Source organism: Nerophis lumbriciformis, linkage group LG36 (genome assembly GCF_033978685.3).
Source record: "Nerophis lumbriciformis linkage group LG36, RoL_Nlum_v2.1, whole genome shotgun sequence".
Taxonomy (NCBI): Eukaryota; Metazoa; Chordata; class Actinopteri; order Syngnathiformes; family Syngnathidae; genus Nerophis; species Nerophis lumbriciformis.
Window position 1 is genome coordinate 25,143,684 of NC_084583.2, and position 25,879 is coordinate 25,169,562.

Consider the following 25,879-nt stretch of genomic DNA (forward strand, 5'->3'; position numbering starts at 1 on the left):
CATTAGTTTTCACCTGTCACGTCACGCACCTGTTTCACGTTTTGAGTCACGCACCTGTTTTCGTTAATCATGTCTGTGTTATTTAAGCTTTTCATTTTCTGTTGCTCGTCCTGACGACATCCACGCATTCATGCCCCCTGTCACACTCTGTCCACCTCTGCGCACTTCATGTCCATGCCAAGTAAGTTTTTGTTTATTAAGCCACAGTTAGTGTTTTGTTTAATTGTTCATAGTTTCTGCCAATGCGCAAGTGTTGTGTTTATAGTCTAGTTTTGTACCTCCGCCCCTGTGCGCGCTTTTCGTTTATTCCTTTTTTTGATAGTTTAAATAAATCATGTGTTTACCTTCAAGCCTTGACCAGTCCAATTCACTTGCACCTCGGGAGAACAAACCAAGCCACAGTCCTAGTCTTGACAGTTTTACTGCTGCTTGTTATCCTGCGACCGTCCATCCATGACACGGATGCATCGTGAACTATCTATTGACAGGAAGTTATAGGCTGACGGGGTGTCAGAATAATTGCGTCTTAGTTATCACAAAACTTTGTGTTGCCATAATTTCCCGGCGAGAAGACAGAAGCTGTCTTTGATCCTGCCAATCAAAAGGCTTGTAAAACTCCACTGTGAAGGATGGGAAGCAACATGAAGGTGTTCTGTTTCTTTGATGTATTGTAATCCACAGAAAGATTTTGTCTTGACCCGAGAACTGCAGCAGACAGGGAGAGGCTGCAAAGAGTGGTCAAGACGGCTCAGAAGATCATCGGCCGCCCTCTCCCCTCTCTGACGGACATCTACACCTCCCGCTGCCTCAACAGAGCCAGTGCCATCATCAAGGACAGCACCCACCCTGGCTCTGACCTGTTCCACCTGCTGCCCTCTGGGAAGCGCTACAGGTGCATTAAAACCAAAACAAACAGGCTAAAGAACAGCTTCTTCCCCAGGGCCATAACCATCCTGAACGGACTGCCCCATTGTCCCTCATAACTGCCTTCTCTTCGGTGCAATAACCCATTCCACCAACCACCCTGTTTTTGTTTTGTTTTTTCATGTATATATTCATTTCACACCATATTCATTGCACTTCTACATTTTTTATATTTCTATATATTTGCACATTGTTTTTCTAGCATGCACACATCGCACTGTATGGAATGGCCTCAATCTCGTTACCTTGCGTAATGACAATAAAGCTGATTCTGATTCTGATTCTGATTCTGAACTACAAAGCGGAGAGGAAGCAGGACCAGACTCCCCTCCAGGCGTCCTTTTCTTTGAACTGTTTTATGACCTTTTCTTTCTGTCTTTAGTTTATTTCGAACATGAACACACTTACATCATAATACATCACACAATTTCATATCATTTCATTTTACATCATGCCCGAAAAGGAGTAGGAAGAAGCAAAGCTTATTTAATCCTACCCCTTTCCCACTTTACAAATATATAGAATCATTTACTGACCTTTTTATATAATAAAATAACATCTATGAATTAGTATACAACAGTTTTGTAATATGTAATTAATTAATTAATTCAGTCATTATTAACATACTGAGATGAAGAATATCTTATTTTCAATAAGGTTGAAAGTATTTCTCATAATTCTTCTTCTTTGTACTCTGTAAGCACTATTCATTTGAACAAGCTCTTAAACTGGATCATATCAGTACAATTTTTTAACTTCTTTACTTAATCCATTCCATAATTTAATTCCACATTAGGGCTGAAACGACGCGTCAACGTAGTCGACGTCATCGGTTACGTAAATACGTCGAGGACGTTTTTGTTCGTCGACGCGTCGCATATTTACGTCACACTACCGTCATGGCGGAGCGCAAAGCAGACGATGCGAGCGGTGCGAGCGAGGGGAAAAAAGCACGCCAAAAGTCGTCAAAAGTGTGGGAGTATTTCAATAAACGGCCTAAGAAGAAACGCTACTTTTACTCCGCTACTTTTATCTACATTCAGCTCGCTACTCGCTACTAATTTTTATCGATCTGTTAATGCACGCTTTGTTTGTTTTGGTCTGTCAGACAGACCTTCATAGTGCCTGCCTTACTGGTGACGTTTCACTTTGTTCCACCAATCAGATGCAGTCACTGGTGACGTTGGACCAATCAAACAGAGCCAGGCGGTCACATGACCTGACTGGCTCCGAGCTAACTTCGGGTGTTACCATTTAGTGGTCAATTGTACGGAATATGCACTGTACTGTGCAATCTACTAATAAAAGTTTCAATCAATCAATCAAAAGTGTGAAGGAAAAAAGACCCTTTTTTTATTTCAACCGTAAAGACTGACTGCACAGTTCCTGTCTTCACAATAAAAGTCCCGCTCCATCGCGCCTGCGCTTTCAAAATAAGAGTCTCTGAAAGCCAGCGCAAACAAGCTAGCAAGCTACGGAGTTTGCCGCCAATGTATTTCTTGTAAAGGGTATAAAAACGAATATGGAAGGTGGACAAATAAGATGCCAAATAACAACCACTTTCATGTGGTATTAGACAGGAAGGAGGAACTTTTTTTCTCCTCCATTTGAAAACGTGGACGTTATCATCACTACTGTCTGATTACAATCAATGCAAGTCATCAGAATCAGGTAATACACCAACTTATATTCTTGTCTTCATGAAAGAAAGGAATCTATATGTTAAACATGCATGTATAATTATTAAAACACCTTTAACATGTAAACAAAAACGGCAAAATAAATAAATATAAATTATATACTGTATATATCAATGTATGTATATATATATATATATATATATATATATATATATATATATATATATATATGTGTGTGTGTGTGTGTGTGTGTGTGTGTGTGTGTGTATATATATATATATACACATATATATATATATATATATATATATGATATGTGTGTGTATGTTACTCAGTACTTGAGTAGTTTTTTCACAACATACTTTTTACTTTTACTCAAGTAAATATTTGGGTGACTACTCCTTACTTTTACTTGAGTAATAAATCTCTAAAGTAACAGTACTCTTACTTGAGTACAATTTCTGGCTACTCTACCCACCTCTGCTAATAATGTTGTTGTATGCACACTGTGTCGAGCGGAAATGGCCTATCATAGCAGCACAACGGCAGCGTTCTTGCCATCACCATCAACTAGTCAATCGTCCGCGTGAGTATACGTTGTCATCATTACACAAAAACATGAATGTGTCATTTGTATCTGCGTTGTAAATTCATAAACTAAAGCACCGTTTCGCTCTGAGAGGAGCGTTTGGCGTGCCTGTTCAGTGTTTACAAAGACGCGCTCCTCTTTAACGCTAACGTTAATTAGTTGTGCAAATACCTTTTACAACATTAACAATTACGTATACTATGTACAAACGAACAATTAACTTTCACTTTAATCATACTATCATTGTTGTGTTATTAAGCAAAATAAGCAAAAGTTTTACTTTTGTTGAAATGTTTACACTGTTGTTACAGAATATTTCCGTTTTGCACTTTTTTGAATTGGATGTTTATCTTTATTTTTGCACATTTTAAAGCAAAATAAGCAATACTTTTACTTTTGAAATGCTTATACTATTGCAGAATATTAAGATTTGCACTGGATGTTTACTTTTATATTTGCACATTAAAAGCAAATAAGCTACTTTTAATTTTGTTAAATGTTTACATTGTTACAGAATATTTTGTCATGTTGTTGTCAATGTTGACTGAGTGGCCATACTTTTTTTTTTTGTAAATAAAAGCCATGCCTTTTGAAAAAACTGGCCTACATTTATTTTTTCATCTTCATTTTAAATAAAAAAAATAATCGGTAAAAGGAAAAATAATCTATAGATTAATCGGAAAAAAATCTATAGATTAACCGATTAATCGAAAAAAAAAAAATCTATAGATTAATCGATAGAAAAATAATCGTTAGCTGCAGCCTTATTCCACATACTGATATGCTAAAAGTTTTAAGTGTTGTACGTGCATATAAATGTTTTCAATTATTTTTTCCTCTAAGGTTATATTTCTCCTCTTTAGTTGAGAAGAATTGTTGTACATTCTTTGGTAGCAGGTTATAGTTTGCTTTGTACATCATTTTAGCTGTTTGCAATTTGACCAAATCACCAAACTTTAATATTTCTGACTTAATAAATCAAGGGTTTGTGTGTTCTCTATATCCAACATTATGTATTATTCTAACTGATCTTTTTTGTAACACGGTTAGCGAATGTAGCGCACATTTGTAGTTATTTCCCCATATTTCTTCACAATAACTCAGATATGGTAATACTAGCGAGCAGTAGAGAATATGTAGTGATTTTTGGCCCAGGACATATTTTGCTTTATTCATTATTGAAATGTTTTTTGCCACCTTATGTTGTATGTTTTGTATATGAGATTTCCAGTTCATTTGATCATCTATTAATACTCCCAAAAATCTAGTTTCTTTTACCTTTTCTATGTCTACTCCGTCTATTTGTATTTGTGTATGATGCTCTTTTCTACTATTACCAAATAGCATTATTTTAGTTTTACTGAGATTCAAAGATAGTCTGTTTTTGTCAAACCATCCTTTTAATTTGTTCATTTCTTCTGTTATTATTTGTATTATCTTCTGTGTGCTCTCTCCTGAACAGAAAGCAGTTGTGTCGTCTGCAAATAAAACCAACTTTAAGTCCTTCGTAACCTTACAAATGTCGTTTATATAAAGATTGAACAATCTTGGTCCCAGTATTGACCCCTGGGGTACACCACAGGATATATCTAGCTTTTCTTTGAACTGTTTTGTGAAAAAAGGCGATGGCTCTTTACGACCCCCGTCCCTTAGAAACAGCTGTTGCCATGTAATCAGGGAAAGTCCAAATAAAAGAGGAGGCATACAATCTTTCGTCAGAGCGTGGAACACTGTACAAGGGTACAGGTGTAAGACTCTTGAACGCATCATACGGGCCTTGATTTTGACACCCCTGTTCTAGAGTATTCCACAAGGATCTATTACAATGGTGCAAAGAATGTCCTCAACATTGTCTAATAAGTTCAGGGAAAAGAGAACATGTTTCAGGAAGTAAAAAACAAATATTTATCATTAACATCCCAAATATACCTTTCTTGTATCATTTACAGTCAAAACATACCAATTTAAAACCCTAAAGAAACAATTTTGGGCTTAACCGAAGATGTTTTGGTCAGTAAAATATTTAAGTTGGAAAGTAGTTGTGGATCCAAGTCGTTTGTTCTGAACTTGTGTCTCCTGTGAAATGCCGAGTTCCGTGGGGGGCCCCGCAGAATTATTCAAAGACCCCACAAGCCCCTTCCAAGGTCAATATTAAACAATGAAGGCATTATGCAAAATGCAAAAAAAAGAAGCTATTACTGTATTTCAAACTGTAAAGGGAAGAGGAGGAAATGTATCATACGCATGTTTGCTGTCCATTCAGTGACTCTTTAGGGTCGGTACAGAGCCAAAATAAGCAGTTTGAGCCCAAATAGTACACCGGTTACCTCAGAGGGCCATCCTAACGTTATTCTCACGACCTGATAGTCCGGGCATAGCAAAGGCAAACATTCTGAATTAATCGAGTACGTGACTTCTTCAAAGAATCCACAAAGTAAAGCACAGGGGGGGCCTATTTTCTAACCACACTGCATGAAGACAATTACATAGTTGTCATGGCGAATGGAATGATATCACATGAAAAGACCAGATACAGCGCTTACAGAGTCGCCCCACAATGTTTAAATAAGAACCCACTTTTTAATAGAGGCTATGGGTTTATTTGTTCTGTGGCAAAGTTTTATCCATGTCATCATTTCTCAGCTTAAACCTCATCTGAGGAAGATGATTATGATTGGTAATTACATATTTCAATGTTTGATTTGTATTATTTTACCTTGTTTTTGTAGTGGAAAAAATATTGTACAGTACCAAAAATGTTACTGGCCATAAAAATTGAACTTATTACTACTATTATTGCCGACAAAGCAACCAAACCTTCAAAAAGATTCCTTTTTATTCTGCCCGATGACACTTATTTGTCAAGGCGAGGAGTTTTTCGCAGCTTGCTGCGAGATTTGTTCTCCCGGGATGCAAACTGACTAGACCGAGAAGGTAGGAATATATTTTAATCTCTACTCAAAAACTCAACAAAGTACATGGCGAAGACAAGCTTAACGCAGAAAACAAAAGCTAAGACTTAGCATAAACTATAGACATGAACTCCATCCATCCATCCATCCATCCATCTTCTTCCGCTTATCTGAGGTCGGGTCGCGGGGGCAGCAGCCTAAGCAGGGAAGCCCAGACTTCCCTCTCCTCAGCCACTTCGTCCAGCTCCTCCCGGGGGATCCCGAGGCGTTTCCAGGCCAGCCGGGAGACATAGTCTTCCCAACGTGTCCTGGGTCTTCCCCGTGGCCTCCTACCGGTCGGACGTGCCCTAAACACCTCCCGAGGGAGGCGATCGGGTGGCATCCTGACCAGATGCCCGAACCACCTCATCTGGCTCCTCTCCATGTGGAGGAGCAGCGGCTTTACTTTGAGCTCCCCCCGGATGACAGAGCTTCTCACCCTATCTCTAAGGGAGAGCCCCGCCACCCGGCGGAGGAAACTCATTTGGGCCGCTTGTACCCGTGATCTTGTCCTTTCGGTCATAACCCAAAGCTCATGACCATAGGTGAGGATGGGAACGTAGATCGACCGGTAAATTGAGAGATTTGCCTTCCGGCTCAGCTCCTTCGCATTACTGAAGACGCCGCACCGATCCGCCTGTCGATCTCACGATCCACTCTTCCCTCACTCGTGAACAAGACTCCGAGGTACTTGAACTCCTCCACTTGGGGCAGGGTCTCCTCCCCAACCCGAAGATGGCATTCCACCCTTTTCCGGGCGAGAACCATGGACTCGGACTTGGAGGTGCTGATTCTCATCCCAGTCGCTTCACACTCGGCTGCGAACCGATCCAGCAAGAGCTGGAGATAATGGCCAGATGAAGCCATCAGGACCACAACATCTGTAAAAAGCAGAGACCTAATCCTGTAGCCACCAAACCAGATCCCCTCAACGCCTTGACTGCGCCTAGAAATTCTGTCCATAAAAGTTATGAACAGAATCGGTGACAAAGGGCAGCCTTGGCGGAGTCCAACCCTCACTGGAAACGTGTCCGACTTACTGCCGGCAATGCGGACCAAGCTCTGACACTGATCATACAGGGAGCGGACTGCCAAAATCAGACAGTCCGATACCCCATACTCTCTGAGCACTCCCCACAGGACTACCCGAGGGACACGGTCGAATGCCTTCTCCAAGTCCACAAAACCATTGTAGACTGGTTGGGCAAACTCCCATGCACCCTCAAGGACCCTGCCGAGAGTATAGAGCTGGTCCACAGTTCCACGACCAGGACGAAAACCACACTGTTCCTCCTGAATCCGAGGTTCGACTATCCGGCGTAGCCTCCTCTCCAGTACACCTGAATAGACCTTACCGGGAAGGCTGAGGAGTGTGATCCCACGATAGTTAGAACACACCCTCATGAACTATGAAACTAAAAACATGAAAAAACTCACTAACCTGTGGCTTAATTGAAACAAATAGCAAGAACTATGGACATGAAACAAAAGACTTACTGGACACGGCATGAATCGAACAGCATGACTATGGCAAGAAAAGTCAAAACAGAGCATGAAAAGATCATCAAGAACTATGGCATGGACAGAGCAATGTCGCCAGGACGACTAACTGGCAAAACAGGCTTAAATAATAGTCTCTGATTAGAGCAGGTGTGTGAGTCAGGTGAAACTAATGAGTCGTCATGGAAACTAAAACAAACAAGGGTGCACAAAAACAGGTACTATGGAGTCCAAAACTAACAGAACATAACTAAACAAAACATGATCTAGACCACAGATCATGACATTATTGATATCAAGTAAACCAACCAGGTACACCTTCCAGTTTCCTCTCAATACATGTCCATCAAGCATCTTCAAAGGGTCCACAATGGAAACAAGCCTTTTGGCTTTATGTTCCATCCATTTGCCTTTTTAATGCATTACATGGATTCAATTCTTTAAGATGTCAATAAACTTCTCAATCAATCAATCAAAAGTGGTTTTACTTGATTTCAGTTTTGTTTCACGGTGGTTACATTGTTCTTATAAGTGTATGTTAAAATGTTACTTCAAAGATTGTCTCTACAGTTAATGTAGGTTTTATGAGGGCCAACGTTTGAGACTGGAACAGAGCAGTTTCCTTTTACATTGTTATGAAATGTTGGACGATGGGAGGTCCACAGTTAAATCTGTCTGTCTGTACATTTACTACTTTATTACTATTACATATTATTATTATTTTTTGAGTAGATTCATCACACCTTTAAATTGTGATTAATTATAATAATCACGGTAAAAAAAATACCTCAATATTTTGAGTCAAAAGAATGTCAGAATGTCACAAACATAAAAACATGTTTTACTAAATATATGTCATTTATTTGCCCGACATTGACAGTGTTATTGAAAAAGTCCCATTGGGGTATATTCCGAAGAAATATATATGAAATATTAGGAAAACTAATTGAGTAATTAATCTGTGCTGATGCACGATTAATGCAATATTTGTTTGTAATTACCGTATTTTTCGGACTATAAGGCACACTTAAAATCCTTTAATTTTCTCAAATATTCGCTTTATAACCCGGTGCGCCTAATGTACGGAATAATTCTGGTTGTGCTTACTGACCTTGAAGCAATTTTATTTGGTACATGGTGTAATGATAAGTGTGACCAGTAGATGGCAGTCACACATAAGAGACACGTGGAGACTGCAATATGACGCCAGTAAACAACTACCAAAACTTTAAATGTTCCATTGAGAATATAGAACATTACACACGGTGCTCAAAAATCTTTCAAAATGTTTTAGTCCGACTTTGAAGCCGCACCGCTTGATGGATAGTCGGCGCATTATGGCTACTGTAGTCAGAAGGACCAGTACTATTATGGTGTGTTTATAAGGACCGCAAAATGGCACCTATTAGCAGACATATTATCTGCCGTTTTGTTTCGCAATATTAAGCAAAACCAACTTTTCTTACCTTCTGTTACCTGCTGATCTGTTTTTGATGAAAATTTGCGCATTGTAGTCCGTGCCGACGACGTAGTCGATAAGCTTCTTCTTTTTCTCTATCTTCTTATGGGGGATTTCTAATATAAAGTAGCGTAAAGTTCTAACTTATATCTGTCAGTAGACTTGCTATGAAAGCGCTAAAACATACCGGTGTAGTGAGTTTACATTATTCACCCAAGGAACTTTAGTTATTAGAGAGTAATAACTTTTTCACGGGACACATTTCCGGCGTTGTTGTTGTTGCACTAGTGAGCCACGGATGAGGAGATGCTGCTCCCGTTATTGATCGAAGTAAAGTGTGAATGTCATTAAAACAGTTAGCTCCATCTTTTGACACTTCTTCCACTCCCGTCCTTGCACGCTACACCGCTACAACAAAGATGACGGGGAGAAGGTGAGCCACGTAAATAAGAGCGCCCACAAAACGGCGCATCCTGAAGCGACTGTCAGAAAGCGGCTTGAAGATGATGTGTAAAACATCATCTATGCAGCATTTTGACCAAAGAACTACCATTACATGTTATGTAGACCACAAGGAAGTGTTTTACATTTAGGAAAAAATCCTAATATGACCCCTTTAATGCGCCTTATAATCCGGTGCACTTTATGTATGAAAATAGACCTGAATAGACCCACTCATCAGCAGTGCGCCTTATAATCCGGTGCGCCCTATGGTCCGGAAAATACGGTAATCACATGCGTTAACTTATTGAATTTGAAAGCCCTAGTTCAGGGGTCGGCAACCCGCGGCTCCGGGGCCGCATGCGGCTCTTTGATCACTCTGATGCGGCTCAGCAGCTTACTTGCTGAACTCCCCAATTTTCCCGTGAGACCTCCGGATTTCAGTGCCTCTCGCAGAAAACTCCCGGGATGAATATTCACCGATTTTCACCCTTACAGCTATAATAAGGGCGTGCCATGATGGTGCAACATTTGGCGCCCTCTACAATCTGTATTAACAGCGTGCCAGCCCAACTCTTGTTATACAATATACACCTTCTGCTCGAACACGTACGTGACAGCAAGGCATACTTGGTCAACAACCACACAGGTTACACTGGTGGTGACCATATAAAGCAACTTTAACACTCTTACTACCGTATTTTCCGCACTATTAGCCGCACCTAAAAACCACAAATTTACTCAAAAGCTGACAGTGCGGTTTTTAACCCGGTGCGCTTTATATATGGATTAATATTACCGGTAAGATTCATTTTCATAAAGTTTCGGTCTCGCAACTTCGGTAAACAGCCGCCATCTTTTTTCCCGGTAGAACAGGAAGCGCTTCTTCTTCTACGCAAGCAACCGCCAAGGTAAGCACCCGCCCCCATAGAACAGGAAGCGCTTCTTCTTCTACTGTAAGCAACCACCCGCCCGCGTAGAAGAAGAAAAAGCGCGCGGATACCGTACGTTTCATTTCCTTTGTGTGTTTACATCTGTAAAGACCACAAAATGGCTCCTACTAAGCGACAGGTTTCCGGTTCATGAAAAGACGCAATCTCTCCATCCGCACACGGACTACTATTTCACAGCAACTGATATTCCTGTGAACCGCACTGTGGATACAACGGGAGCACGTACGGTGAATATTCGCACCACAGGGAATGAGAAGTCATCCTTCACTGTGGTTCTAGCTTGCCATGCTAATGGCCAGAAACTTCCACCCATGGTGATATTCAAAAGGAAGACCTTGCCAAAAGAGACCTTTCCAGCCGGCGTCATCATAAAAGCTAACTCGAAGGGATGGATGAAGAAAAGATGAGCGAGTGGTTAAGGTAAGTTTAAGTTTACGCGAAGAGGCCGGGTGGCTTTTTTCACGCAGCTCTGTCCATGTTGATATACGACTCCATGCGCGCCCACATCACGCTGGTTTTTAATATATTATTAAAGTTTGACTGACCTATCTGACTGTTTTTTTGACATTCCTTTAGCGCAGTTAGATGCGGCTTACAACACGGGGCGGCTTATAGGTGGACAAAGTTTTGAAATATGCCGTTCATTGAAGGCGCGGCTTATAACCCAGGGCGCCTTATGGTGCGGAAAATACGGTAATAATGCGCCACACTTTGAACCAAAACCAAACAAGAATGACAAACACATTTCGGGAGAACATCTGCACCTTAACACAACATAAACACAACAGAACAAACACCCAGAATCCCATGCAGCCCTGACTCTTCCGGGCTACATTATACACCCCTGCTACCACCAAACCCCGCCTCCATCCCAACCCTCTCTCTCTGTGCGTCGGTTGAGGTGGGCGGGGTTTGGTAGCGGGGGTGTATAATGTATCCCGGAAGAGTTAGGGCTGCATGGGATTCTGGGTATTTGTCCTGTTGTGTTTATGTTGTGTTACGGTGCAGATGTTCTCCCAAAATGTGTTTGTCATTCTTGTTTGGTGTGGGTTCACAGTGTGGCGCATTATTAGTAAGAGTGTTAAAGTTTTTTTTATACCGCCTGTGTGGTTGTTGACCAAGTATGCCTTGCTGTCACTTACGTGAGCCAGCGGAAGCCCCATACAAGGTGTGGCTGATCAGGCAAGCTGGTTGAGGTGGGCGCTATATGCTGTATCATCACGGCACGCATGACGCTTACAAGCGCCATCCATTTAAACCCGCGTGCCGCACCAGCTGTCAAAGTCCAAATAAAGGTGTGGGCAGCATATCTGAGACCCCTGGTTTATACATAGCACAAAGCAATGAAAAAACTTTGTACGCAGTGTTAATCCATTTAAAATTTCAAAAATTTTTTGCGGCTCCCATTGTTTTCTATAATTTGTGAAACTGGTCAAAATGGTCCAAGTCCGAGTCCATGGTTCTCGCCCGGAAAAGGGTGGAGTACCAACTCCGGGTTGGGGAGGAGATTTTGCCCCAAGTGGAGGAGTTCAAGTACCTCGGAGTCTTGTTCACGAGTGAGGGAAGAGTGGATGGTGAGATCGACAGGCGGATCGGTGCGGCGTCTTCAGTAATGCGGACGCTGTATCGATCCGTTGTGGTGAAGAAGGAGCTGAGCCGGAAGGCAAAGCTCTCAATTTACCGGTCGATCTACGTTCCCATCCTCACCTATGGTCATGAGCTTTGGGTTATGACCGAAAGGACAAGATCACGGGTACAAGCGGCCGAAATGAGTTTCCTCCGCCGGGTGGCGGGGCTCTCCCTTAGAGATAGGGTGAGAAGCTCTGTCATCCGGGGGGAGCTCAAAGTAAAGCCGCTGCTCCTCCACATGGAGAGGAGCCAGATGAGGTGGTTCGGGCATCTGGTCAGGATGCCACCCGAACGCCCCCCGGGGAGGTGTTTAGGGCACGTCCGACCGGTAGGAGGCCACGGGGAAGACCCAGGACACGATGGGAAGACTATGTCTCCCGGCTGGCCTGGGAACGCCTCGGGGTCCCACAGGAAGAGCTGGACGAAGTGGCTGGGGAGAGGAAAGTCTGGGCTTCCCTGCTTAGGCTGATGCCCCCGCGACCCGACCTCAGATAAGCGGAAGAAGATGGATGGATAGATGGATGGATGGTCAAAATGGCTCTTTGACTGGTAAAGGTTGCCGACCCCTGGTCTAGTTATTAGTAAACAAACTATCATAAGGAGGGCAGTGGATGTTAGAAGTGAGTAGAAGAAATAGTTAATTTCTCTCTCATAGAATGTTACTTTATTGGTGTTAAGACAAAATAGTTGTGACTTCCGAGAAGTTGGGTCGGAATATCAGCATAACGTCTTTGTGGTTTGGTGTAGTCTCATCCAAGAAGGTCTCTGGTTTCCAGTTTGTGATTGTCTGCTACTCTGGTATTGTTTTGGTTTGCATTTCACTTTCTGCCCCCTTCTGAGACAATTCCGTGAGTTTAAATATTATCTTTCTATGATGAACTAGCACATTTCTGCATAATGGTTTAGTAATTGGTAACATTTGCGGTCTTTAAATCTCCAGAATAATTAATGTTTCACAGATTTTTCATCAGTTTGGACAGAATGCAGAGGATGCTGACTTTAAGGAGGACTGAATAGTAAGGCTGAAACGACGCGTCGACGTAGTCGACGTCATCGACGTCATCGGTTACGTAAATACGTCGACGCCGTTTTTGTGCGTCGACGCGTCGCATATTTACGTCACACTGCCGTCATGGCGGAGCGCAAAGCAGATGATGCGAGCGGTGCGAGCGAGGGGAAAAAAGCACGCCAAAAGTCGTCAAAAGTGTGGGAGTATTTCAATAAACGGCCTAATAATGTTGTAGCGGCGAACAGCTGTCTCGTCAGCTGACGCGCGAGCCCGCAACCGTGGCTGCTTAGCAACCAGCCAAACCCCACTTAATAAAATTATATTTGATCTTAGAGCACATCCGCCTCCCTATTCACCGAGGCAACCCCAGGAAATGTACATAATTCGGCATTATTTCGGCCAGTCGGCTTATATGATCAGAGCCGATCAGTTTACGTTCACGCGCAGGTATAACGCGGCGCGCTCCCGTCTCATCTGCTGGTGCGCCAGCCCGGTAATTAGACCGCTGTGTCAAATCAAGGAGTACAAAAGATGCCAGCGCAGAGTGGAAAAAGTTTGACAAATGTTGGAGCAGTTTGCTTCATCAGGAGGGTGAAGTCGCTCAACTTCAAGTGTTGGATTTAACTGTGTTGGATCATTGGCTGCTGGTGAGGGCATAGAAAAAGAGGCATTTTTCTACCTGTTTCACTGCTAAATTAATAATATATTTATATTGAATATGGATTTTAAATATGTATCTAAATAGGTGGTTAATTGGTTAGGTATTTATGTATTTGCATATTGGGTTTGCTGCTGCATTTATCTATTGTGTTTCTGGGCTTAAATGTATTTTATATGTATCTTGGTGCATTTATGTGGAGACAATTTATTTAAAATCTGTTGTAACTTAAAGGGAAAATATGTGTCCATTTTATTGCACTTGTTTAATGGTTAAGAGTTTGATAGCCTAATTAATAATTGTAAATTATGGGATTGATAATTGATTGATTTTTTACAGCATGTTAATCTTGTGGTGTTTTGTCCTTAAAGGTTTTTCACCTACTAAAGAAGCTAAAGGCTACTAAAGAAGCTAAAGGCTACTAAAGGCTACTAAAGGCTACTAAAGACAGCTAATGACAGCTAAAGAAACTAGAGTCTACTAACACTGCTAAAGACTGCCAAAAAGAAGAAAAAAGAAGCTGTTTCTTCGTTGGAAAAACTGTTGCAAACTAAAGGAAAATAAAAGTATAAAGTAACTACGGTCTGGTCTTTTGAGTGAAATCCAGAAGCCACATTCAGCATTGGTACGTCCCTTCAAGTGTGGGATAAGCACAGCGAAAAAAGCCAAACACTTGCCAGTTGTTGTATGCACACTGTGTCGAGCGGAAATGGCCTATCATAGCAGCACAACGGCTATGAAGGAACATTTGAAAAGAAAACACCCGACAGCGTTCTTGCCATCACCATCAACTAGTCAATCGTCCGCGTGAGTATACGTTGTCATCATTACACAAAAACATGAATGTGTCATTTGTATCTGCGTTGTAAATTCATAAACTAAAACACTGTTTCGCTCTGAGAGGCGCGTCTGGCGTGCCTGTTCAGTGTTTACAAAGACGCTAACGTTAATTAGTTGTGCAAATACCTTTTACAACATTAACAGTTACATATACTATGTACAAACCAACAATTAACTTTCACTTTAATCATACTATCATTGTTGTGTTATTAAGCAAAATAAGCAATACTTTTACTTTTGATGAAATGTTTACACTGTTACAGAACATTTCGTTTTGAACTTTTTTGTATTGGATGTTTATCTTTATTTTTGCACATTTTAAAGCAAAATAAGCAATACTTTTACTTTTGAAATGCTTGTACTATTGCAGAATATTAAGATTTGCACTGGATGTTTACTTTTATATTTGCACATTAAAAAGCAAATAAGCTACTTTTAATTTTGTTAAATGTTAAAAGTTTTAAATGTTTACATTGTTACAGAATATTTTGTCATGTTGTTGTCAATGTTGACTGAGTGGCCATACCTTTTTTTTTTTTTGTAAATAAAAGCCATGCCTTTTGAAAAAAATGGCCTACATTTATTTTTTCATCTTCATTTTAAATAAAAAATAATCGGTAAAAGGAAAAATAATCTATGGATTAATCGAAAAATAAAATAATCTATAGATTAACCGATTAATCGAAAAAATAATCTATAGATTAATCTATAGAAAAATAATCGTTAGATGCAGCCTTACTGAATAGTAAAAAAACAATGACATAAAACCTGCAAAGTGAACATTGATGTTGTTTGTTTGAAAGCCACTCTAGAATTAAATATGAAAGGTTGGAGAGAGTGAAACAAGCCAACATAACAGCCATTGACTTCACATTGCATCCATAAAAGTTAATCGAGCCAGTTTGACAAAAAAGATGTTAGTAGTCATACACGCTATATTTCTCCACCAGAAGGCAATGTCTCTCTGAAGTGAAGGGAATTATATTTATATAGCGCTTTTCTCTAGTGACTCAAAGCACTTTTACATAGTGAAACCCAAAAGCTAAGTTACATTTAAAGCAGTGTGGGTGGCACTGGGAGCAGGTGGGTCAAGTGTCTTGCCCAAGGACACAACGGCAGTCACTAGGATGGCGGAAGCGGGAATCGAACCTGGAACCCTCAAGTTGCTGGCACGGCCGCTCTACCAAGCGAGCTATGCCGCCCCCATGACTGTGCTATGGAAATGTATTGCGAGCTCACCTACATAGTCTTCTCTGGAATAAGACAGTTGAACTTGAGGTGAAAAGACTTTTTCATGCCAAATTGTAATTATTTAGCTTCTCGTTATTTGTCTTCTATGCTTCTACACAGTGTTTTTATAACCAAACAACTGTTACCCTTAAAAAGTGTGGAGAGAAATCTATAGAAGAATATACATTATTGTTATTACAAACCCCGTTTCCATATGAGTTGGGGAATTGTGTTAGATGTAAATATAAACGGAATACAATGATTTGCAAATCATTTTCAAGCCATATTCAGTTGAATATGCTACAAAGACAACATATTTGATGTTCAAACTCATAAACATTAGGTTTTTTTTGCAAATAATAATTAACTTAGAATTTCATGGCTGCAACACGTGCCAAAGTAGTTGGGAAAGGGCATGTTCACCACTGTGTTACATGGCCTTTCCTTGTAACAACACTCAGTAAACGTTTGGGAACTGAGGAGACACATTTTTGAAGCTTCTCAGGTGGAATTCTTTCCCATTCTTGCTTGATGTACAGCTTAAGTTGTTCAACAGTCCGGGGGTCTCCCTTGTGCTATTTTAGGCTTCAATGGGAGACAGGTCTGGACTACAGGCAGGCCAGTCTAGTACCCGCACTCTTTTACTATGAAGCCATGTTGATGTAACGCGTGGCTTGCCATTGTCTTGCTGAAATAAGCAGGGGCGTCCATGATAACGTTGCTTGGATGGCAACATATGTTGCTCCAAAACCTGTATGTACCTTCCAGCATTAATGGCGCCTTCACAGATGTGTAAGTTACCCATGTCTTGGGTACTAATACACCCCCATACCATCACACATGCTGACTTTTACACTTTGCGCCTATAACAATCCGGATGGTTCTTTTCCTCTTTGGTCCGGAGGACACGACGTCCACAGTTTCCACAAACAATTTGAAATGTGGACTCGTCAGACCACGGAACACTTTTCCACTTTGTATCAGTCCATCTTAGATGAGCTCAGGCCCAGCGAAGCCGACGGCGTTTCTGGGTGTTGTTGATAAACGGTTTTCGCCTTGCATAGGAGAGTTTTAACTTGCACTTACAGATGTAGCGACCAACTGTAGTTACTGACAGTGGGTTTCTGAAGTGTTCCTGAGCCCATGTGGTGATATCCTTTACACACTGATGTCGCTTGTTGATGCAGTACAGCCTGAGGGATGGAAGGTCACGGGCTTAGCTGCTTACGTGCAGTGATTTCTCCAGATTCTCTGAACCCTTTGATGATATTACGGACCGTAGATGGTGAAATCCCTAAATTCCTTGCAATAGCTGGTTGAGAAAGTTTTTTCTTAAACTGTTCAACAATTTGCTCACGCATTTGTTGACAAAGTGGTGACCCTCGCCCCATCCTTGTTTGTGAATGACTGAGCATTTCATGGAATTTACTTTTATACCCAATCATGGCACCCACCTGTTCCCAATTAGCCTGCACACCTGTGGGATGTTCCAAATAAGTGTTTGATGAGCATTCCTCAACTTTATCAGTATTTATTGCCACCTTTCCCAACTTCTTTGTCACGTGTTGCTGGCATCAAATTCTAAAGTTAATGATTATTTGCTAAAAAAAAAAAACGTTTATGAGTTTGAACATCAAATATGTTGTCTTTGTAGCATATTCAACTGAATATGGGTTGAAAAGGATTTGCAAATTATTGTATTTTGTTTATATTTACATCTAACACAATTTCCCAACTCATATGGAAACGGGGTTGTAAAATAAAATAAAAATATTATTTTAAAAATACAAAACCCAAAACCAGTGAAGTTGGCACGTTGTGTAAATTGTAAATAAAAACAGAAAACTGATTTGCAAATCCTTTTCAACTTATATTCAATTGAATAGACTGCAAAGACAACATATTTAACGTTCGAACTGGAAAACGTTGTGTTTTTTTGCAAATATTAGCTCATTCGGAATTTGATGCCTGCAACATGTTTCAAAAAAGCTGGCACAAGTGGCAATAAATACTGATAAAGTTGAGGAATGCTCATCAAACACTTATTTGGAACATCCCACAGGTGTGCAGGCTAATTGGGAACAGGTGGGTGCCATGATTGGGTATAAAAGTAGATTCCATGAAATGCTCAGTCATTCACAAACAAGGATGGGGCGAGGGTCACCACTTTGTCAACAAATGCGTGAGCAAATTGTTGAACAGTTTAAGAACAACATTTCTCAACCAGCTATTGCAAGGAATTTAGGGATTTCACCATCTACAGTCCGTAATATCATCAAAAGGTTCAGACAATCTGGAGAAATCACTGCACTTAAGCAATGAAATTACGGACTTTCGATCCCTCAGGCGGTACTGCATCAAAAACAGACATCAGTGTGTAAAGGGTATCACCACATGCATTCAGGTACACTTCAGAAAACCACTGTCAGTAACTACAGTTCTTCGCTACATCTGTAAGTGAGTTAAAACTCTACTATGCAAAGTGAAAGCCATTTATCAACAACACCCAGAAACGCTGCCGGCTTCGCTGGGCCTGAGCTCATCTAAGATGGACTGATACAAAGTGGAAAAGTGTGCTGTGGTCTGGTGAGTCCACATTTCACTTTTTTTTTGGAAACTGTGAACGTCGTGTCCTCCGGACCAAAGAGGAAAAGAACCATCCGGATTGTTATAGGCGCAAAGTGTAAAAGGCAGCATGTGTGATGGTATGGGGGTGTATTAGTGCCCAAGACATGGGTAACTTACACATCTGTGAAGGTGCCATTAATGCTGAAAGGTACATACAGGTTTTGGAGCAACATATGTTGCCATCCAAGCAACGTTACCATGGACGCCCCTGCTTATTTCAGCAAGACAAGACATGTATTGCAACAGCGTGGATTCATAGTGAAAGAGTGCGGGTACTAGGCTGGCCTGCCTATAGTTCAGACCTGTCTCCCATTGAATATGTGTGGTGTAATATGAAGCCTAAAATATGACAATGGAGACCCCCGGACTGTTGAACAACTTAAGTTGTACATCAAGCAAGAATGGGAAAGAATTCCACCTGAGAAGCTTCAAAAATTGGTCTTCTCAGTTTGGAAACATTTACTGAGTGTTGTTAAAAGGAAAGGCCATGATGTAGGTTGCTTCTCTTTCTCCCCCTCCATTTTTCTGCATTCTTTCGTATCTCAAGTTATCATTACGTATATGTATTGTTGCATTTAAACAACTGTATTGTTGATAATAAAGGTAAATTATTGGTATTGTTCATTATCAATAGCGCTATTTCTATTGGTATTTGTATTGATCCATTTGTAGTGTAATAATGCTCATTGTCATTTCTGTATTATTTTTTATTTTTCGCTAACTGCTTATTTGCTATTACTTTTACCATCATATTTGTACATGTCATATTTGCTGATGTTGCTCTATTGTTGTTGTTGTTGTTGTTTGCTGTTGTTGTTTTTGTCTCTCTGTCTAATCCCCCTCTTGTCCCCACAATTTCCCCCTCTGTCTTCTTTTTTTTTCTCTTTCTATCCCCTCCTGCTCCGGCCCGGCTGCACTAAATGATAATATAAATACATTTAATAAAGTCAAATACAAATAAGGCAACAAGAGAAGTATCCTACACTTCTCTTTTGTAAAGTAAATCTGAACAGCCGACATGGGCATCTACATCAACTATATGATTTGCCTGAGAAGCTGGACAGGACATAAAAAAAAAAAAAAAAAAAAAAAAAAAAAAAAAAAAAAAAAAAAAAAAAAAAAGGAAAGGCCATGTAACACAGTGGTGAAAATGTCCCCGTGCCAACTTTTTTGCAATGTGTTGCTGCCATTAAATTGTAAGTTAATGATTATTTGCAAAAAAAAAACACGTTTCTCGGTTCGGACATGAAATATCTTGTCTTTGCAGTCTATTCAATTGAATATAAGTTGAAAAGGATTTGCAAATTATTGTATTCTGTTTTTATTTACCATTTACACAACGTGACAACTTCACTGGTTTGGGGTTTTGTACAAAAACATGTGTTAGCACATAAAATGACCATGAATTGATTTGCGTGGACCGACTTAAAGAAGTGTAAAAAGTTATTGGGGTGTTACCATTTAGTGGTCAATTGTACGGAATATGTACTTCACTGTGCAATCTACTAATAAAAGTCTCAATCAGTCGATCAATCTGTCATGTCTGTGTGATCATGTTTTGTTTTAGTCATGTTCGGTTTTGTTTTTGGACTTTTTGTGCACTTTTGTTTTGTTTTGTCACCATAGCAACCATTAGTTTTCACCTGCGACCTGTTTCACGTTTTGAGTCACGCACCTGCTTTCACTAATCATGTCTATAGTATTTAAGTTCATTGTTTTCAGTTTGTCGTTCTGGCGACATCTCACATTTATGCTCTGTACATTCCTGACACTTGTTTTCATGTCCATCTTTCATGCTGCTACTTTTGTCCAAGCCAAGTAAGTTTTTGTTTATTAATGCTATAGTCTTTTGGTTTCATAGTTTGTTCTCCGCCACTGTGCGCACTTTCCGTTTGTACTTTTTTTTTGATATATTAAATAAATCATGTACTTACATTCCCGTCTCGCCCGAGCCAACATTCCGGAAAAGCAAACACCCAGGACCAAGTCATGACACAATTAAAAAAAAAAACATACACAAGTACCGACATTTGGACCCACTGTACCGTACCAGGGAATCGGTACCGTACAGGTACAAATATTAAAGTTACCCGCAAATCTTCATGCAAAAATGAAAAGTGTCCCACTTATTTCTATAAAGTGTGTCTTACCCTCGGCCCGATGTCTCCTTGGTCACCCTGGAATAAAAAAAACATTGAAAATAAGGATTATCAATCATTATCTCTGTACAGGGGAGTAAATACTTAATACTGTTGGGGCAATTGCAACTGACAAGCCAATAAATTACTTTTGAGAATAGGAAGAAAAAGTATCTCGAAGGCATACTTGCCAACCTTGAGACCTCCGATTTTGGGAGGTGGGGGGTGGTGGTGGGGGGGGGGGCGTGGTTGGAGGCGTGGTTAAGAGGGGAGGAGTATATTGACAGCTAGAATTCACCAAGTCAAGTATTTCATACATATACATATATATATATATATATATATATATATATATATATATATATATATATATATGATGATGACGGACTGGCAGTGTGTCGCGCCTCGCCAAGGAGCAGCGAGAATACCAAGAAGCGCATATGCCAAATTTTCAAAGAGAACGGCCTACAGATCACGATTGAAGCCAACAAGCAAACCGTCAACTTCCTTGACGTCACTTTCAACCTGAGAAATAACAGCTACCAACCATTCATGAAACCCAACACAACACTCCAATACGTGCACCATGACAGCAACCACCCACCCACCACCACGAAAAGAATACCTACCGGAATTAATAAAAGGCTATCAATGCTGTCATCTAGCAAAGCTGAATTTGACCAAGCAACCCCCCTGTACCAAAAAGCCCTTGATGAAAGCGGATACAATTTCACCCTCACCTATGAACCCACGCCAGGAAACCAACCGAAAAAGAACAGAAAACGAAACGACATCATCTGGTACAACCCCCCATACAGCAAAAACGTCTCAACTAACATTGGACACAAATTCCTCAATCTGATTGACAAACACTTTCCCAAAGACAACACCCTAAGAAAAGTATTCAACAAGAACAACATTAAATTGAGCTACAGCTGTATGAACAATATACGACAAATTATCTCAAACCACAACAAAACAATTGCAAATGAGCCGTCGGCCCCCGGACAGAGCGACTCCAAAACCAACAAAGGTTGCAACTGTCGAAAGAAACCTGATTGCCCTCTCAACGGGGGGTGCTTACAAACATCAGTTGTCTACCAATCTAAGGTAACACGCAAGGACATTAACACATCCGACACATATGTAGGATTAACCGAGGGAGAATTCAAAACCAGATGGAACAATCACAAGGCTTCTTTCAGGAACAAAAACCTGCGAAATACCACAGAACTCAGCAAACACATTTGGGACCTCAAAGACAATAATGTTGAATATTCAATAACATGGCAAATTCTTGCATCCAGCACACCTTACAATAGTGGTAATAAAAGATGCAACCTATGCTTGAAAGAAAAACTGTTTATTATTTACCGTCCAGACCTGTCATCCCTCAACAAGCGCAGCGAAATTGTAACAGCATGCCGCCACAGACGGAAACACCTCCTAGGTAACACATGAGCCAATCACCACACCCCTACACCAGCCTGTACCCACCCACTCTGTGCCCTATATAATCCATGGTATGTGAATGCTCCCATTAAAATCTCCTGATGATTGAGGGTACCCCCCCTCATGAAACAGGCCTGTAGAGATGAAATAGTCTTGTGATTTGTTTCCCCACACATACATACATATATATATATATATATATATATATATATATATATATATATATATATATATATATATATATATATATATATATATATTAGAGATGCGCGGTTTGCGGGCACAACCGCGGAGTCCGCGGATTATCCGCGGATCGGGCGGATGAAATTTAAAAAAATTAGATTTTATCCGCGGGTCGGGTCGGGTTGGGCGGTTGAAATAAAAAAAAAAGAGATTTTAAATAGATTCAGGCGGGTGGCAGTTAAACCAATTGGTAAATATATATACATAGTTAAATGTTGTTACCCACATACGAAAAACGAGCAGGCACCTGCAGCATATGCCACAACAGAAGAAGAAAAAAAGAAAAGAGATGGACACTTTTACGGAGGGGAGAAGGCCCCCGACGCCTCACCGGGGTCTGGGACCGAGGCCCCTTCCCCCGAGAGGGCCCCACCGGGAGCCGTAGCTGAGGCGATCCGCGAGAAGGGCCCGACGCACGTCCAGGGTCACCACCGCGCCCACCGCACCGACACCCCGCCTCGTCCGCCTTCGCCGCGGCCGGCGTCACGCGCAGCAGGTAAGCAGCTTACCTGCCCGCCACCCCCGTGGCCGGGGGCTCGTAACAGGGGTCACTCCGCGCGCTCCGCCCGCGCAGCTTACCTGCCCGCCACCCCTGTTGCCGGGGGCACGTAACAGGGGTCACTCCGCGCGCAGTGCGCTCACGAAAGGGGTGGGGCTCACCCTGGTTGATATAGACAGCAGGACGGTAGCCATGGACGTCGGAACCCGCTAAGGAGTGTGTAACAACCCACCTGCCGAATCAACTAGCCCTGAAAATGGATGGCGCTGGAGCGTCGGGCCCATACCCGGCCGTCACCGGCAGCGAGACGCACTTGGAGGTGCGCTCAGCGCGGCTCCCATATGATTGCGCACTGGTGTGCGTCTGGGTCGTGACAGCGTGGCACGCGAATGTCTGTACTGCATTGGATCAGTCTCCTTTCTTTAACAGGCAAAAGCTTTATAACCTCACTAATGCCTTGCATCGTCTATATTAGATATATAACAACGGGCGGGTGCGGGCGGATGGCGGGCGGGTGCGGTTCTGATCAAATGTTACATCGGGTGGATGGCGGATGGTTGACGACTTTCTGATGCGGTTGCGGATGAAATAATTGCCTATCCGCGCATCTCTAATATATATATATCCTGAAAATATGCAAACAAATCTGTGTTTGGATAATTGATACTTCAAACTTGCATAAATAAATCTTAAGGAATATAACATAACTTGGCTTCTGAGAGCTTCAAAATGTAATGAATAAAATGCTAAAGTTGTTGATAAACAAGCAATTATTTTAATAATTAAATATGGTCATTTTAAATTAATTATTATGATAATTTAAAATTAATTATTTCAAATATGTTTATTTTAATGTATAATTCTAATGCCTGGAAGTAATAAGGAGTCAGAAAAAATACAAATAAAAATACAATTAATTTTGATGTTTTTAGCAAAATATAGTAAAAATGTATTTAGTTTTTCTTTTTTTTTAAATTAATAAATATATTTATTTTTAGGTAAGAAAAACATAATAATACAATTTATCTCTAGTCTGGATGATTTAGTTCTTGTCACCCTGTTGTCCTCCTGTCAAGGCTGTCCTCACTCAGGTCCGCATGGAGCTGGAGGGGGCGTGGCCTCCAGCTCCGGCTGAAAATCGGGAGATTTTCGGGAGAATATTTGTCCCGAGAGGTTTTCGGGAGAGGCGCTGAATTTCGGGAGTCTCCCGGAAAATTCGGGAGGGTTGGCAAGTATGCTCGAAGGTCATTTGTCCCTGAACGAGCTCAGGATGTTGATCCAAACGGAACCCTCTGACAGTTCCAATGCTGCTGATGAGGACTCCAGGACGCATGATTACATGACGGCTGCCAGTTTTCCATACTTCAGCATCATCTTACACTCGCAACCCGCACCTGTCAGACCTTGATGAATGCTGTTTATGTCCGCCCGTATTGTTCTGGCCATTCCGACTTATCTATTAGACCTAGTGGATTGATCGAGACCACGTAGGAAAAGGCTCCTTTGCACGATGCGGCGCTCACAGTTGCGATCGTCTCGCTGACTTGGCCGGCGGTTCGGAGAGCGGGAAAACATCTGGCTATCATCGAGGCCTGTGAACCTGTTAAGTGCCCTTACGTGAGAATGCTGCGAGACACATGAGCCCCTACATTTCGACATGTAGTCTACGCTTGCTCTGATGGATGCCCCGTGAATATGTGAATGTGGGAGGGCGTTAGTGCCCGTGTGGTCGCTCCTGCTTCATGCAAAAAAAAAATGCTTAGCGAACAGGTTGTATGGAAACATACCTTATCTCCCTTGGGCCCCTGTGGTCCCTGTGGAAGAGGAGTAGATCAGTGGACAAATGTGGTCAATATAAATCATGCAAAAAGCATATTGAGGCATTTCATTAAATCAAATCAAACTTTATTTATAAAGCGCTTTTCATACATAAAAGAAATGTAAAGTGCTTTACAAAGTTAAAAACAATACCCAATGACCCATATCTAGGGATGATGTTTGATGAGAAATTATCGAGTTCGAGCCTATTATCGAATCCTCTTATCGAACCGATTCCTTATCGATTCTCTTATCGAATCCAGATAGGTTGTTGTATATGGAAAAAAAACACAATATTTGGTTTAACAAAAGCTCACTTTTATTTTATAAGAAAAAAATAAAATAAAATAAATAAATATTGACTGTTACCCCCCTAAAAAAAATAAAAAATAAATCTTGACTGCTGTTACCCAAAGTTTATTAAGTGGGATTTTTCAGAAAAACAAATATATACAGTAACACAAAAACAACCTGTCTCTGTGATCACTATAGGTGTATAAATGAATTAAATAAGTTTATTTCGGTCATATAATCAACCATCAACCATTAACCATTTTGTGTGACCAGTTTAAGAGTACAGACTATACATATACAGCAGAGGTGTGGACTCAAGTCACATGACTTGGACTCGAGTCAGACTCGAGTCATGAATTTGATGACTTTAGACTCGACTTGGCAAAATGTAAAAAGACTTGCAACTCGACTTAGACTTTAACATCAATGACTTGTGACTTCACTTGGACTTGAGCCTTTTGAATTGACATGACTTGACATGACTTGCTACTTTCCCCAAAACCCAAAGATGAAAAAGTTATTCGGGAGCGCTCCGTATTTTTCATTGTGTACTTGTCTATCAGCGTTGCGTGTGTCAGCTGGTGTGCTCTCAGTACAACAGCCAATCAAATTAGATCTACTTTGTTTTCATCACACAGCATTCATCCAATCAAATTGCAGGACAACCAACGAAGAAGACATGTCCAAACCACACGCCAGTGAACAAAAAATGATACCTAAAATCATTTTGTTTGGGTATAAAAATTACGAGGTGGTCAACACAAAACGGTTTGCAGTATGCAACACATGCGGTTCCAAAATTACTGATGGAGAGGAAACAACTTCCAACTTCGTCCGGCATTTGAAGTTGCACAAAGAACGGTAAGTTTTGAATGTAAGATAACGTTTATTGGCTAAGTAACGTGACTTTTATTTGCTGTGTAGTTAAATCAGTGAGGCTGTAAACTCACTGCTAACGTTATAACGTTATTGCAAACACGGGAA

General features: G+C 41.0%; 1 protein-coding gene across 1 annotated transcript in view; it reads right to left on the minus strand.

Annotated features, from left to right (window-relative positions):
• Positions 1-25,879, minus strand: part of col23a1b (collagen type XXIII alpha 1 chain b) — a 467,238-nt gene that overhangs the window by 88,557 nt on the left and 352,802 nt on the right. Inside the window, 2 exon segments of the mRNA XM_072912513.1 lie at positions 20,602-20,628; positions 24,571-24,597. Coding sequence (XP_072768614.1) covers positions 20,602-20,628; positions 24,571-24,597 — 54 coding nt within the window.